The sequence below is a fragment of the Callospermophilus lateralis genome, chromosome 1 (genome assembly GCF_048772815.1).
Source record: "Callospermophilus lateralis isolate mCalLat2 chromosome 1, mCalLat2.hap1, whole genome shotgun sequence".
NCBI classification, from domain to species: Eukaryota; Metazoa; Chordata; class Mammalia; order Rodentia; family Sciuridae; genus Callospermophilus; species Callospermophilus lateralis.
Window position 1 is genome coordinate 46,618,231 of NC_135305.1, and position 16,516 is coordinate 46,634,746.

General features: G+C 33.5%; 1 protein-coding gene across 1 annotated transcript in view; it reads left to right on the forward strand.

The window, feature by feature from the left end:
• Positions 1-16,516, forward strand: part of Cped1 (cadherin like and PC-esterase domain containing 1) — a 248,540-nt gene that overhangs the window by 107,213 nt on the left and 124,811 nt on the right. The window contains exons 8-11 of the mRNA XM_077110288.1: positions 12,156-12,298; positions 13,034-13,106; positions 14,511-14,678; positions 15,705-15,815. Coding sequence (XP_076966403.1) covers positions 12,156-12,298; positions 13,034-13,106; positions 14,511-14,678; positions 15,705-15,815 — 495 coding nt within the window. The remainder of the gene's footprint in view (positions 1-12,155; positions 12,299-13,033; positions 13,107-14,510; positions 14,679-15,704; positions 15,816-16,516) is intronic.

Below are 16,516 nucleotides of genomic sequence, written 5' to 3' on the forward strand. Positions count from 1 at the left end.
GAAGCAAAAGCAGTTTGTATCATATTTGTGAATGTCCTATTGGTCAAAGAATACCACACAGATAAGCCAAGACTCAAAGGGTGAAGAACATCTCTACATGAGAAATCTTCCAAGTCATAGTGCAAAGAAGTGTGCACACTGGGGTCGCGGGAAGAATTTATGGCCATTTTTTTTTTTGTAAACTGCTATGCTAATGTTAAAAAAGATTTTCAATATATCATTTTATTATTACTTTAAAATAAAAAAGAAATATTTCATGTTAGGGCAGATTTTCAGCATGTTTGACAGGATGGAATTCAAATGTGAGAACAGGGAACTATTTAAATAAGAGGCAAGGGACAAGAGAATGCAGGAAGAGTATCTTGTCCAATGGCTTCTTCTATAGAGAAGAATGTATTTCTAATTTCTAATGATTGTCCTTCACAAAGTAAGATTTGAAAATGACACAATTTCCTCAACAAATTGGTGGAAAATCACTGCTTTCACTCTGTATCTCCTGAGCATGTATAAGATTTTTTGTTTGTTTGTTTGATCATGGAACCAAAAACAATTCAAGCAAAAGTGATATTGAGTATGTCAATGATCATTTATTGTTAATTTAACACAGTTGTATTCCAGAACTGTTTGAAGCATATCTACGGTGTGCTGGACAGTGTGAAGAGGGACTCAAAAAAGAAATACTGGTTCTTTCAAAGAACTCTTTACCCAGAGAGAAATGCATGTTAATAAATGATTTCAACAGAGGAGAGGATGCAATAAATGGCTCAGAGTTCCCAGGATAGTAAAGATGGAATTATTCAGCCAGGGGGAGTGAGGTAGGTTTCATAGGATGGATGGTATTTTAGCTAAAGCTTGGAAGAACAAGTTGGATTTTTTTTTAGAGATGCAGAGGGGATATCTACACTTGCTGTGCAAAGACAAAATGAAGCTGCCTTATTTGGCTAGAGAGTGGGGCCTGAGGGAGGATTGATGGGGAAGAAAGAGGAAAAAAGTACAGGATTTATGGAGTGAATGAAACCAGGTAGGATGTATTAAGAATCAAAGCCTGAAGAACTTAAACTTCATAGAATGTGAAATGTAAACTGATCGCTGTTTTGTACTTCTGTGTTGTCATATATGGTCCCATTTGAAACTTTTAAGGACCCTGGGACATACAGTGATATGTTTCTACTCCCTCTGAGGAAGAGGAAGTAAAGATTCATGGTGTAGGCGAGATGACAACTAATAATTGTCAGTTAGGATTGGTACTCAGACCTGCAGTGAATAAAATCTGTCTTAATTACCCCCTGACAACTGTGGTACTAAGCAATCACAGGGGTTCCCTTCATAAAGCACACTGACTGCTGAAATTGGAGCTCAGGGCCTGAGGCAAGCGTGCTGTGTCAAGTATGTTCCCCACGCTACAGAGTTGTATGCTTAAAGAATCAATATAGGAAAATCGCTTGAAAACATTTCAGGTGAAATAAATGTAGGTATAACAACTTTCAAATTTGGGGAAATTGCAAAACCTAGGATGACTCTGCCCTGAGATTCCCTTGCAAATGTCTTTATGTTCTTGCTCTCATGCCTATGTGTGAGGTTTCTGTGAGTTAGATGACTAACAATTCCAATTAGTTCACCCATATGTACATAAAAGGTCTTGACTATAGGTTATAATATTGGCAAAGGAATATGCATGTAGGGGTTTTAAATAAAAATAAGTTTCAGAATTGTATCACTTTTTGAGTTCTCACATAAAAATAACACTTTGTAACAAAAAGGAATTCTGGTGCCTGTCATGTCACTTCCGAAACCCTTGGAGATTTCTGTCCTTTATCATCTGGGGAGTGACATGACTCAAGCTGTGCTTCCCAAAGATGACTTGGTAGCAATGGAAAAGAAAATGGGAAGATTTAAGTCAGTAGTCATTCCTCAGAATTCAATGAGAAATCGTTGACTTGGGCTGGATAGCATTCTATGTGACTAGACACTAAATCATGAATTTTTAAATTATGTATAATACTAAATGTCCATTTCAAATATCACATGTTTGGTTGGTTGGTTCAAGAGAGGTATAAGCTAACTGATATGAGAGACATAAGAAAACACAGAGAGTTGTAATAAATCTACTATAGATTGAATACAATTTAACCCTGCAGGCATTCATAAGTTAGGACTAATTGTTCCTCATTTGCTTATTGTCCAACCAGAACCCATTATTTTTATTTTTTTAAAAAAACTTTCTTCTTTTTAATTTATTTGTTCTAATTAGTTATACATGACAGCAGAATGCATTTCGATTCATAGTGCACAAATGAGGCATAATTTTTCATTTCTCTGGTTGTACACAAAATAGAGTCACACCATTTGTGTCTTTATACATGTACCTGGGGTAATGATGTCCATCTCAGTCCACCATCTTTTCTACCCCCATGCCTCCTCCCTTCCCCTTTTCCCTATCCAAAGTTCCTCCATTCCTCCTATGCGTGCCTCCCCCCAGCCCTGCCCATTATGGATCAGCAACCACTTATCGGAGAAAACATTCAGCCTTTGTAGAACCCATTATTTTTATAATGAATATATTCCCTTTTCTTTTGTTTTTGACCATGAGACTTAATAAGACCTAAAATAGATCAATACTCATATAAAATAAAATATTCAGAACAAAATATTTCTGTCTTACTCATTTGAGAGTATTTATAGAAATATGAGATAGGGATTTGCTGTCAAATGTATCCCTATTTGCAAATTTTGTACTGCTGGTCATATATATTACCTGTTATAAATATTACCTATTTCAATGTCACCTTCTAGTCACAATAATTAATTAATGATGGAAAGTTTTCAAATGAGCTGTCAGACCTTATTTTATTGAAGCTTAAAGAAGTCTTGTACTTTAACTTTAATGGAAATAGTTGTGACCTGCTTGAACAATGGCATTCATATAAAGAAAATGAGTAGACATATACATAGAAAGTTCAATGATAAAATCTTTACAGCTTAGTTTTTGATCTTTACTGTCAAATCTCTCTGCTCCTCTATATCCCACTGAGAGATTTTGAAAGTGATAATAAAGAAAACCTGGCACTTCTCTGAGAAAGTTGAATATGATGCAATCAAGGTTTCATCATTCAAAGCAAATAGTCAAATTTTTATGCTATTCACAGCCTTTTGTAATTCTGCATACTGCTTCTGATCAATTCTCTTACACATTCTTGTGGGAGAATTCAAAATTTTCAATACTGAGACTGCTTAGATCACACAGAACCTGTATTCTGAATTTCCAAGCTTAATATATACTTTAAAGTTGAGGATTATTAAGAAGTATAAATGAATAAAATTATTCATGTCGCTAGAAGCATGAGACTTATTTCAATATTGAAGTTTTTGATCTAATTCCAAGGAATGAGTAAGAAGCATCCTAATTTAGGTTTAGCTAATTCAGTTTTTCCATGGTTTGCCCTAAAGCAAGCCAATTTTCAATGAACTAAAACAAATGATGAGAATATTTATATTCTTAAATCATTTGATTTAACACAATTTTTTTTTCTTGATCTGGGGAATTTAAGTTACAGAAAAGTCTTAGTTTTCCAAAAGGTAATTAGACTATATGAACACTCAAGTTGTTGAATTGATATTTTAGATCTGTGGTTGTAAAAGCATGTGCTTGGTAATTATGACAGTTTCAAATACATTTTCCTTGGAAGAGAAAACACAGATGATTCATTCTTCTGTGTGTCAGACTCTGTCCACATTCCGAAGTGTACCACAATTAAAGGCTCAGGGGCAGAATAATGACGCAGGGTGGGGGAATTTGCAATCACACAGATGGGCTTCAACACTCATATTTATCACTGATGGTTGTACAACCCTAGGCACATAACTTGCATTCACAAGCCCCAGTTTCTCCACTTATAAAATAGTGATGACAACATCACTATACACACACACACACACACAAAAAAAAAAAAAAAAAAAACAGTGCCTGTAAAAAGCACAGTGTCTGCCACATAATGTCAGTTTGGCTGAGGTTAGTGATTATTATTAAATACAACATAGGATTATGAGACAGGGATTATATTCACAAAACACCTGAGCACTAAATAAAAGCTACATCACTACTTATATTTGCAGTTTAGTCATTTATATCCTTTAAAGTTTTTTTCCTTCTTTTTCTTCTATTTTAAAATATCTCCTTCTTAAATCATGTCTCTTTAAAACTTCTTAAGACTTCTTCCAGGGGTACAGAGCCCTCACTAGCACATCTTTTCCTGCCATTGCCTCTGATTATGTAGAAGGTGCCTGCTCTGAGCCTGCGTGTTTACCTGCCAACAATTTCATCTGGCTGAGAAGGCACCGTTGAAACGCACTTTGCTCCCCCAAAGCTTTCACAGACATCTTTCAAAAGAAAGAGCTGGCTTTTACCTGGTCCTAGCATTGTGATAATGATAGCTCCAGAGTGAAAAAAAAAATGTGACCCAAAAAGAGAAATATTAAATGTGTCATTAGAGAAGGTGAAGGATGCTAACCATTAGGTAGTAAACCCCTCACAAGAAAGGTTGTTTTTCAGTTGGTTTAAACACAATTGAATATTTCATGATAAATCATTACATGATTTTTTTCACCCTGGGCTCAATCTCTGGTGCCACAAAACAACAACAATAAAACCCCAGTAGATTTGAATATATATCCATATTCTCTTTTAATTTGGTTTTGGTCACAGTATCTTGGATTTTTATATACTTGAGTGCCCTTCTCTCTACAAATGAGTAAAATTATGTCGGAACCTTAGAGGGAGTTCAAAGAATTGAGTCATGTTCTATATGTAAATTCTTCTGGGCAACCTATGCACTTATACGATCAAGTCTCCCCCATGCTTTTATTAAAGATAATATTAATGTAGATGCTGAATCCTTGGTCCAACAACAAGAAGTATTCTTTCAAGGGATATATGAATTAATTGAATAAAAAGAAATCATATCTCCATGACAGGTATATTCCTAATATGATTTCCTTTTTTATTTTAAAAATTATTTAATAATATTTGAATACTTTTATTGTTCTGACCAATTGTGTATGGTCAATAATTGTATCTGAACTCTCTGGAAGAATTTTTCTTTTAGCTTATAACCATAAGTAGTTGAAATTTTTTAAAAACTTATAAACACATTTTTTCTTATTGAAAATTATAGGGCAATCAAAAAAGACTTTCATATATAACATATAATAATATATAATTCTGAAGTATTTGGATCACTTCAGATACATTTTGTACTGTTGTGCAAATGGCTAGGAGACAGATTGGTTAGGTCAAAGTCTGAGAAATTTCTGTTGAGTCTGAAAAAGCCAAAATAATAATATCTATCAAGAACAATAGACTTCAATCCAGTTGCATAAAAATTGGGTAGATTTAAGTCAGGCTGGGTGGTGCCTGCCTGTTATCCCGGCTACTTGGGAGGATGAGGTGGAAGGATCACAAGTTCAAGGTCAGCCTGGACAACTTAGTGAGACTCTGTCTCACAATAAAAAATAAAAAGGTTATTATTATTATTATTTGATGTTAAATTTTTGAGCTCTTCATTATTTTAAATATGAATCCTCTGTTGTAAGAGTAGCTAAGCTTTTCTCCCTCTCCACAGGCTATCTTTTCACTCTGCTAATTGTGTCCTTTGCTGTGCAGAAGCTTTCTAATTCGATGCCATTCGGGTTCATCTGTTCCGGTTTTATTGGCTGAACCACAGGTGTTCTATTCAGGAAGTTGTTTCTTGCACCTAGCTGTTGCAGTGTTTTCCCTAGGTATTTGTCTGGCAGACACAAGTCTCTGATCTTAAGTCTTTGATCCATTTGGAGTTGACTTTTGTGCAAGATTCCAGATAGGGTTCTATTTTCATTCTTCTATAATTGGATATCCCTTTTTCCCAGCACCGTTTATTAGTGGGGTTGTCTCTTCTTCAAAACATGTTTTTGACATCTTTGTCTACTCCATTTATCTGTATTTCTCTTTTTTTATGCCAGTACCATACTACCACGCTGTTTTGGGCTAGAGATGTGTTCAGTGATAAAGTACCCTGAATTCAATCTCTGGTGCCACAAAACAACAACAACAACAATAAAATCCCAGTTGTGGGAGGCCATTCTCGCACGTGATTTGAATTACCTCCCTGGCTGGGTGAGAGGCACTTAGACACAGTGGTGTCAAGAGCCTTCCCCACTCTGACCCAGGTATGAAGGCTTGTCCCTGCAGAGGCGTGCCTGGCCACTGACCTGAAGACCCAATCGCTGGCCCTGACCTTGGGATGCTGCCCCCCCTTAACATTCATTGGATGGGATTTTCCCTTGAATTTTTTGTTCCCCAATAAAAGCTCACTCCCTGGCGTGGGCTCTCTTTCTCACTAATCTCTTCTGTAAACCTCGCCACCACCACTGCATTAGGTGACTGGAGCAGGAGCTAGGAGAAGCCATCTCAGAGCTGGGGTTTAAAGGTAAATGAGAGTCTGTCTCTTTAAACTCACTAGCAATTTCTTATGCATCAAACCTTCTTTTATGAAGCTCGCACTGGTCTCATGGCAGACCCAGTAGATTTGAATGCATCCATATTCTCTTTTAATTTGGTTTTGGTCACAGTATCTTGGATTTTTATATACTTCAGTGCCCTTACCTCTACAAATGAGTAAAATTATGTCTGAACCCTTACATAATAGTCCCTCTTAACCATAACCTGAAACGGCCACCACTTGGCTCTGTGTTCCATCACTTCTAGATCGTTCTTTGCAATCAAGCTTTTTGTGTGCTATTTTACTTCTTAAACAAATGAATAAAAAGTTCAAGCTTGACTTTGGTGGTACTAAATTAGCCAGTTGTTAAAATATGTTTGTTGCAGGAAGTGTGGCTGTGAGAACTTCAAAATAACATGAGAAATTTTAAATCATGTTGATATACATAGTAACAAAACATTTATCATCTTGACCACTGTAAAGTGTACATTTCATTTGGGGTACGTATATTCACACTGTTTTGCACAACTGAAATAATGTACTACCTACCCACTAAACAGCAATTCCCCCTCACCCTTTGACAACATGCTCTACTCTATGTCTATGCATTTGACTACTCTAGAAGCCTCATGTCAATGGAATCATATAGTTGTGACTGGATTGTTTAGCTTATCATGATGGCATAAATATTCATCCAAGTTTTAGCACATTTCAGAATTATTTTTCTTTCTTAAGGCTGAATAATATTCCTTGTATGGATGGACTACATTTTGTTATCCTTCATCCATCAGTGTATACTTGCTTGCTTCCATCTTCTGGCTATTGTTTATAGGTGTGCAGATATCACTTTGCGCAATCCTGCTTTTAATTATTTTGGGTATATACCCAGAAGTGAAGTTGCTTGATCAAACATTAAATCTTTTTTTTTAAAAAGATGAATATTTTTTAATTTTTTGAGCAACCATTATTATGTACCTATCATTTTACATTCCCACCCAGAAGGCATGTGGATTGCAATTCCTTCATATCCTTGCCAACACAATTATTTTCTGTTTTTTTAAAATAATTATAATCCTAATGGGTATGAAGTAATCTCTTACTGTGGTTTTAATTTTCAGTTCTCTAATGATTAGTAACATTGGATACCTTTTTCATAAGACATTTGTTAAAAGATGATTTTAAGTGCCTGTATTCTTCTTTAAGAAGATGAGAATTTCTTTCTCACACAATAACATTGAGAGAAATCTTAGTAAACTTTAGTAAGATATAATGCTATAAAGCACTATCCAAAGTTCAAAATAATGAAATATTAGTATTCTGCTATGGTTTCTCAGTTAGTCAAGAATATTACTTTTAAAAAAACCTATATAGTTAATCTTTCATCCCTTGCTTTAACTCATGAATTTTATCTCGAATTTCCTCTCAAACAGCTATAAGCTTCTATTTTTCAACTATTTTATTATAAGTGACCAGAAAAATGCATGTCTTTATTTCTCATGAAATGGAAGCAAGAAATAAATATACCATACTAAAAAATTATCAAAAAATAACAATAACCAATTTCTCTTACCAAAGTCTATGTGATTTTAATAATGTCATGTGTAGGATTGTTTATTATTTGCTGAATTTACCTACCCAGCATTAGGCACCAGACACTCAAAGATGAAACAAGATAGTCTGATCTAAAAATGCAGTCTAATAATGAGAGCAGTCAAGAAGCTCGTCAAATTTAATACAGAATGAATGACATATGGACAATGAGAATAAATTGCTCAATATCTTATGGGAGAAGAGCAAGATGATAAGTTAGAACCCAGAATGTACTAAGGGAAGAGGTCTGAGATGTGAGCTAAGAGAATGAGGTAAATACATAGTGTACTTTGGAAATATTTGAAGATATCAAATACATAATCAAAGTTTTTCTATAAATCCTGTTAAGTTCACCCTCAATTTCTCTTGACCTTGCATTTTAATTGTGGTTCAGTACTTGTATCTCAATAAGTAACTTGAATGGATTGATGTGTACAGATTTAAATACCTCACTGATTATTGCTTGAATTTTACACAAGTTGAAACAAACAATAATGTTTTATCTGTCTCGTTTTACAATCATAATCTTACAAGGTCATTTTCTATATAATTTATTTTGCATTAAATTTGTCCTTCCTTGTTACACAGAAATGGGAGAATTTATAGTCCGTAAAACAGTTTCATGTTTTGTAAAAAAGTTTTTATCTATTTTATTATCACTGCCAAGGCACTGATTTCCTTAGGAACTTATATTATCAAATTTATTTAACTTAAAAACTTTGATTAGAAGTGATGATATAGAGAGGGAGAAGTCACCTTAATATTTGAACTTACAGATTGATAGTTTTAAATTAGCAGAGAAGTTGAGGTGCTCCATTAGGAATTTGTGCTTAGCTAAAAAAGCTCTTGGATGAGATGTAATTTTCAGGTTCTGATGGATTTTGAATGGAATTAATATTGAATAATTTCTGATTTGACATTATCTGATGCATACCGAGATGCATCAAACACAGTTCTATCATTGTGCATCTGAGCACACCGAGATGAACAGAACTCAAGTAATTAGATCAAGGAAATACAATTAGAGTAATAAATTGTAATATAACCAGACATGTAAGTAAGTCTTCCACTTTGAGTGAATTAGTTAGTAATAAAGAATAATAGAAATATTCCCTCTTTGGGAGATTTATTGAAATTTGGTGATTATATATATATAATATAATATATATATAAAGCACTTGCATAAATCTACTCTTATTTTTTGCATATGAAGGTTGCTTGCCTCTATACTAAGCTAAATAAAAGAGGTCATACTCATGTAGAATTTTCTTTGAATTGAAGGGCTTACATAAATTGAAATGCTTACAAAGAGATAAAAGGGAATGCATTCAGAGACAAAAATTGCAAGCAGAACTAATGTAGAAATAAGAGAAGTTGTCCCATTTTGAGTCTTGCTTTCTGAGTGTCATTTTCTCTCTCCACACTTGTAGTTATAAAGGCAGTTATGTTCATGTTCCCCAGCTTTCATGAGCATTGGCTGAGTTCTGAGGGTAACGGGGGGAAAAAAAACAGTTATTTGGGTCATTCAGTTCTGCTCTTTCGCTTCTATTGGGAGGGAAACCCCGGAGGAATCCATTCAACCATCAAACCTCTCTATTCTCTTTCCTTAGACCATTTCGATCAAAAGTCTTTATTTTTAAACTGTTCTTCCTTGGTTGGTGTCACTCATGTACATTGCTATATGAGAATCTGGGTTCAAGGACCACTTTAACTGCAATCTCCTTTAATCTCTTACATGGTGGTCATGGACATGTCTTGATTTTGTGCTTGTTTTGCTTAAGATTTTGTTGCATTTTTTTTTACAGCAGTTTTAGGTCTCCAGGACTTGTCTTGTTTTAATCAATGAAAAACAAAAGTAGCTAACATGTCCCGAATGTTGCCTCTTGTGTCTGCTCTAATTTAATCCTGGCAATCTGTATAAAATAGAAATTATTTATCCCACAAGGTCTTACAACTTTGATACAGAACCAAAGCTGAATGTGGAACCTTTTGCCACCGGTCTGTAGTGTTACCACTATGCAGCTTTTCTCTCAAGGACACAGCTCTTTCCACTTGGTAGAATTCACCTGAAAGCTGAATGAAATGAACAGCACTCCATATTCAATGTGGTTCTGGTTAAATATTAAGAAATAATTATTTCTGCATTAGAAGATTAAACACAACCTAAAATGTTAATTTGCTAATATTTCTTCCTCATGAAGGATATAATCTGATCCTTAGTTTTAGATATCTTATGATACATAGGCATTTCCAACTTCCATATATTATTAACCTTAATCTCTTAATATTCAGTTCACATGAAAATGGAAAAATGCAATGCTATTCCTAATAAAATATATCAAGTATGATGAGTTATTTTTTTATTTTTATTTTTTTTCAGAAACACACAAAGGGTTATTTCAAAAAGCAGAGGCACATTCAAGGGAAAATGTGTGCCTACTCCAGGAGAGACAACTATGCTCCTTTTATTTAGAAAAACATAATGTTACTCTATTTTGACTCAAGGGTGTTAGCAGTTTTAGTGTTAGCATTAATTTGTTTTCTTTTAATTATACAATTACTACATTCATTTTCCTTACTAAAATGGAAAAACATCCCAATTGCCAAATGCTGATGATATTTTCTTAGGGTTTTAATGTGTAGTCTCATTAGGTTTCTGTTTTCCAGCTGGTAAAAGTTTATGAAGCCAGAATTTGTTTCTCTTGGGGGAATTTTGCTTGCACATTTTAAAGATAACAATTGCCATTTTCCTCAGGTGATTTGCATCAATACTTGCCCTTCATTATCACAGCCAAAATAGTTTTTCACTTCGAAGTCTCACACAGTTTTGATACATTTCATCTGTTCTTCCAAAAACACGAATAGAATACCTGCTGCATATTTTTTTAAAAAATATTTTTGGTTCTTCATCTTTAGAAGTGTATGTTTAGAGAAAGTCTAGGAAGCAACATGAGATTTGTTTTAGACCTTTAGAAAACATTGACTTGAAATGGGTGTGGTGGCACATGCCTGTGATTCCAGCTACTAGGGAGGCAGGAGAATCACAAATTCAAAGCCAGGTTGGGTACCTTAGGAGGCTCTGCCTCAAAAGAAAATAAAAAAAGGGCTGGGGATGCAGCTCAGTAGCAGAGCACTGTGGGTTCAAGCCACAGTACAAAAAAAAAAAAAAAATTATTTTTTGATTTGAACTTTAATTCTAAGCATCCTTGTCTGGTTGCTTTAATAATTAAACAGATTAAAAATAACTATTTATGGTTTTAATTATGGTATTTCTAAAAAGACATAAACTTAAGCTCCATCTGCCCTTTGGTAATATTGCTCTATCCACATGAAATTTTAAATGAAAATGTATGTCAGCAGAACACTGGGATTCTCTTGGATTCCTCTCTACTTGGCTTGGTGCATCCAGAGAAAAAAATGCAGTAAAGAAATAATTTTGATGCTGCTATTTTTATTCAGATACATGCAGAAAATTGATAATAATTGAGATTTGATTTCATACCTCACATTGGCTTTCAAATAAATTTTCTTCTAATTTGGCTTCACAACTCTGATTTGTGGATATTACCCCAAGTTTAAAGAGAGGACATACAAATTCTGAGGAGTAGCAAGTCCAGTCCCTTTGTTAGTACAATTAAACTTGGGAGTTCTGCTCACAGTCTTTTTAGAAAAGCTCCTCTACATTTTCCAAGATTAGATGCCATGAAATAAAAGAAAAAAAAATGGAGTAAGCACTTCTAAAGTGATTTAAATTACAAGGTATTTAAACCTTGTAATTTAAATGATAAAACACTTAAGCCTTATATTAGAATTTTCCATTTAAGGAAGTTTTTTATTTTTTTATTTTCTTTTTTTTTTTTCCTCTGAGTGTGAAAAAGAGAAATATCCCTGGAAAAGATAGACAAATCAAGACTGCTCTTAGAGAAAGTCTATGAAGCGATATGAGATTTGTTTTATACCTTTAAAAGATATTGACTTGAAATGGTGTGGTGGCCATGCCTGTGATCCCAGACACTAGAGAGGCTGAGGCAGGAGGATCACAAATTCAAGGCCAGGTTAAGTACCTTAGGGAATCTTTTATTTTGTTCACAGCTGCAAACTTTTTTTGAGACATTCCTGAAGACAAGTTCACCACTTCAGGCATTTGATAATATGAAGGAAACAATCAGCAAACTTCTTCTGGCCACTGAAGTCTTCAGTGAAACGTCTACTCTGGGACCAAAGACCTTCCATAGGTAAAAATGAATTTTAATTTAAAAAAGAGAAGAAAATACTGTCTTCCCAAAATTGTTGGTATGATCTTCTACATATATATGGATCCTAAAACTTCAGAGGATGTTGTGCACTTGTTAGTAACCAAATATTGGTGACAGGAAATAAAACATAAAATCTTAAAATTAATTTTTAAATAGTAGCTTTCTTTCAAATTCAGCTATTTCTAGTATATAGACTTAGTATTTGTTGGTTGCAGTGTTACCCATACCTAATAAATTTTATTCTTGACTATCTAAGTGTTTCCAAATGTAGAGAAGGAAACAAGCATCTTTATTAATGTGTTTAGTAACTCCTAGCCTTGTATTTCAGTATGTTGAGTATAATTGATTGCTTTTGTTCTAAAGGCATGTTAAATTGAGTATATATAAAAGAGAGGTTCCTTAATTTATTGCACTCATTATTATACTTTTTACATGAATAGGCATCTCACATGTAGGTATAGGAGAGTTTTTTTTCCTACATATTAAAATTTTCATGGAATAACTTCATAGTTTAAAGTGTTATGAATATGTTAGATATACTTGTACTTTCTTTAAGAAACAAAACAGATTCCAAATCCAAGAATCAATTATATGTAATTTTTGGTTACAGATGTTGACATTTAACTATGTAGTCATCAACTATATGATACCAAATAGTAGAGTCAGTGTAACAAAGAGAATATATTTTCATGCTGTCTTATGTTTTCATTTCAGATGTAGATTATGCTTTCAACTTTTAACTTTTGATATTGGTTATGACAGTCTCAGGCACCCTGTAGTGCTTCAGGTGAGTTGCCAAAGGCCTCCTCAGTGATGTGAGCTTCCAACTCCTGGTGAAGGATATGTGTGTGTGTGTGTGTGTGTGTGTGTGTGTGTGTGTGTGTGAGAGAGAGAGAGAGAGAGAGAGAGAGAGAGAGAGAGAGAGAGATTTTCATTTACAATCACAAACTGATAAACAGCAACCTGAATTAAAGCCATTATAGGCTCATATGCATTGCGGTTTTGAAATCAATTAGTATGTCAGGATTCTATGAGTTCCAATCCCCACTGTGTGTTCCTGTTCATGTAGAACAAACATGAATTTTTCCATGGTTCAGCCACTGTTTATGAAAAAAATGTGAAATAAACCTAAGTATTTGTTAAAATGAGAGAAGCAAGATGTATAATGGAAAATAGTAGACTGCATGGTGCATTCACATGGTGCTATTAAAAGGGTAACTCTTATTCTTTGTGTTGGAACATTTAGTTTTAAATTGGTCTGTTTTAATTTAAAAATCCATGGGGATTTTTGAGATTTTTTTCCCTAGTATAAATACTTAGAAATTAGAGTGCTTTTGTATACTTTTTTCCTTCTTCTTGAATTTGGCAAACTCTCTCAAATCATCTCCCCAAACATATTTTTTTTCCTTCTAAAATAGCCCTCAGGGGCAAGAAGGTAAAAACCAATTTGGTTCAACTAGTCTACAAAAAGCTCTTTCTTGAGTTCTGGTGTGGGAAGAAGGGAAGATAAATAAAATAGTATGAATAACCAAAATTCAAATTCATATAGCATTATTTGTTTTCAAACTATAATTCAGGAAAAGCAATTACAGACATTTGGTTAAATAACTTTAAGATTTACCTATAAAATTTTGAAACTTTGGCCAGGTGCAATGGCACATGTCTATAATCTCAATGCCTTGGGAGGCTGAGGCATTTGAGGCCAGTCTCAGCAACTTAGTGAGGCCCTAAGGAAAAAAAAAAAAGCCTGGGCCTGTAGCTCAGAGGTAAAATGCAAAAAAAGGTTGTTTTTTTTTCCTTTTGAAGTTTATGAAATGACATCTTATAATGACCAATTTTGCTTTACTTTGTGTACATATCTAATAGTTGATATTAGGCTTTTAAAAATGTACACTTCAGAAAAGTGTTCTGTATTATCTTTGGTGAACAAAGATTCTTCAATTATAGATGGCTTTAAGATAAGCTAATGTTAACTTATTTTAAGTCACATGACTTAATCACAGTTAAATTTCTTACCTTAAAGAATTGAATCTTTAAGAAAACATTAGTCATATTTATAAAACTGTTGACCTCCAAAAAGACCACTAGATGTCAGGTCTGATCTACAAACAACAGGAAATAAATCATTTTAGAAGTAATTCCACTGAATTAATTCATGGAAACTATTCACTGTGCTTTGACTCTTTCAAAGGTGCACGAGCATTTGAATTTTCAAGATGATGATAACATGGATTTTGAGGACCAAAATACAGAAGAATTCTTGTTAAAAGACACTTTCAATTTTCTCTTCTCCAGTGACTCTTCACTTTCCTTATTTTCAGAGATATTTCAGAGACTTTATAGATCTGGTGTATTTAAGGTGAGTGCCAATTTGTGTGCTGATGAATGTTTTTTCAGGTTTTCTTTAGAAGATGGCATTTTCTTTATTATGTAATTAAACAATCTGAGAATTTGTTTGAAATTAATTGACAACTATGTTGCACCTCTCATTTTTTTTCTGACCTGAGGAGCAACATTTTTAAATCAACTAAGTGTGTGCATAAATGATTGTGATAAAATTGTGGATTGAAAATGAAATAAAGCAGTTCATAATTCAGAGGGAATGTTTGTGTATATTATGACTAAAGCATATTGTATATTACAGAATACTTTTAAAAGAGTGTTGGAACTTTTTGAAAGCAATCTAGATAGCAGAAAGTGCTTCAGATGGACATCAGAGATTTAAGTTATAACTTTAATATTTTAAAGCATTCACATTTGTTAAAGTGTATAGCCAGATGCTGATGATACTTCAGAGTAGCATTGGTGAAGTTTTATGGTTAGCAGAAGTTTGCTTGATACATAAAATATTATACAGATTCCTAAATATTGTTCCCTATATATATATTTTTTAATTTTATAACTTATATTTTAGAGTATTTGGAGGAAGGATGTGAGAGGTCTCATAAAGATCAATGTTCTATTTCTCCTGCTCTTGAAAAAGTGAATGTGGGAAAACCTAAAGTATGTGAAACCTCAAAAGTCAATGTCCCATATATAAATTCATTAGTAAATATTCATTAAATGCTCTGAAGGCTACAGGAGACTCCTGCTGCTTTCTCAAACCAATTTGTCACACCCATTCTCTCTCTTGTTTACCTCCCCAACCTTACTACCAAAGCATCATGAAGCTTTTTCATCCAGGTTGTCTTTGTCAAATATGAGGTTTACTTATATTCCAACTCATCATTGTTGTGACGAATTAAAGTTACTATGCACTATGTAACATTAATTTTCTTATCTGTTTATAAAGTTTAAAATTTGGCTTATGAAGTAGGAGGCAATTGGGGTAAAAATGATTTAAACTTTAGCTATTGCTTATGATTTTTCCCTCCTATTATTATAGGGTGAAAATGAAAACTATCAAAAGGACCTAAATCAATGTCTGGCTTTAGAAGAAATTGACTCAATTATGACTTTCATAAAGGAACTTGGAAGTCTGGGGCAGTTCCAACTGGTAAAACAAAAGTGATGTTTGACCCCTCTTGATTATTTAGATTATAAAAGATTGGCCTTAAATTACCTGCTTTTGACTTCAAACTAAAGATTCCTTCTTTCTTTCAGAAATCTAAATAGTAGATGAGCAAGATTTATGTTTTACTTAAAGAGTCTGTACAAAACCCATGACTTATCAAAGATAAGAAAAATGTATGGGATTAGTATAGCTTCCAGGATTTGACAGTTTTTAAGGGGAAAATGTCATTTTTCTAAAGAAGTTTTGCTTTTAGGCTTGGGACATTTACATACAACCTAAGTTTATTTCTGCTTTTTATATCTTTTTAATTTGTATAAAATCAATATAATTGAACAAAATAAAAATATTTTAGAAAACTACCTAAATATTAATTTGTTTTAACTATATAACAAATGTCAGAGAAAGAAAATGTAAATAATTACACCAAGTTTTACTGGTTTCAGCCTATAAAAGGAGTATTTGTATGTATTTTCTTGGACTTTGTTAATTTATTAATCAGTATCTAAGGATGATTTATTATATATAAATTAGTATGCTCAGTGAAAGCTTTGTTTTTACTTCTGCCATTTATACAATAGACAATAATGATTTGCATTTTTCCATCTAAGATTTGTTCATGTAAAACATCCTTTTAAAACAATATTTTAAAAGTCCATTAATAATTCATCATTAATCTGACATAT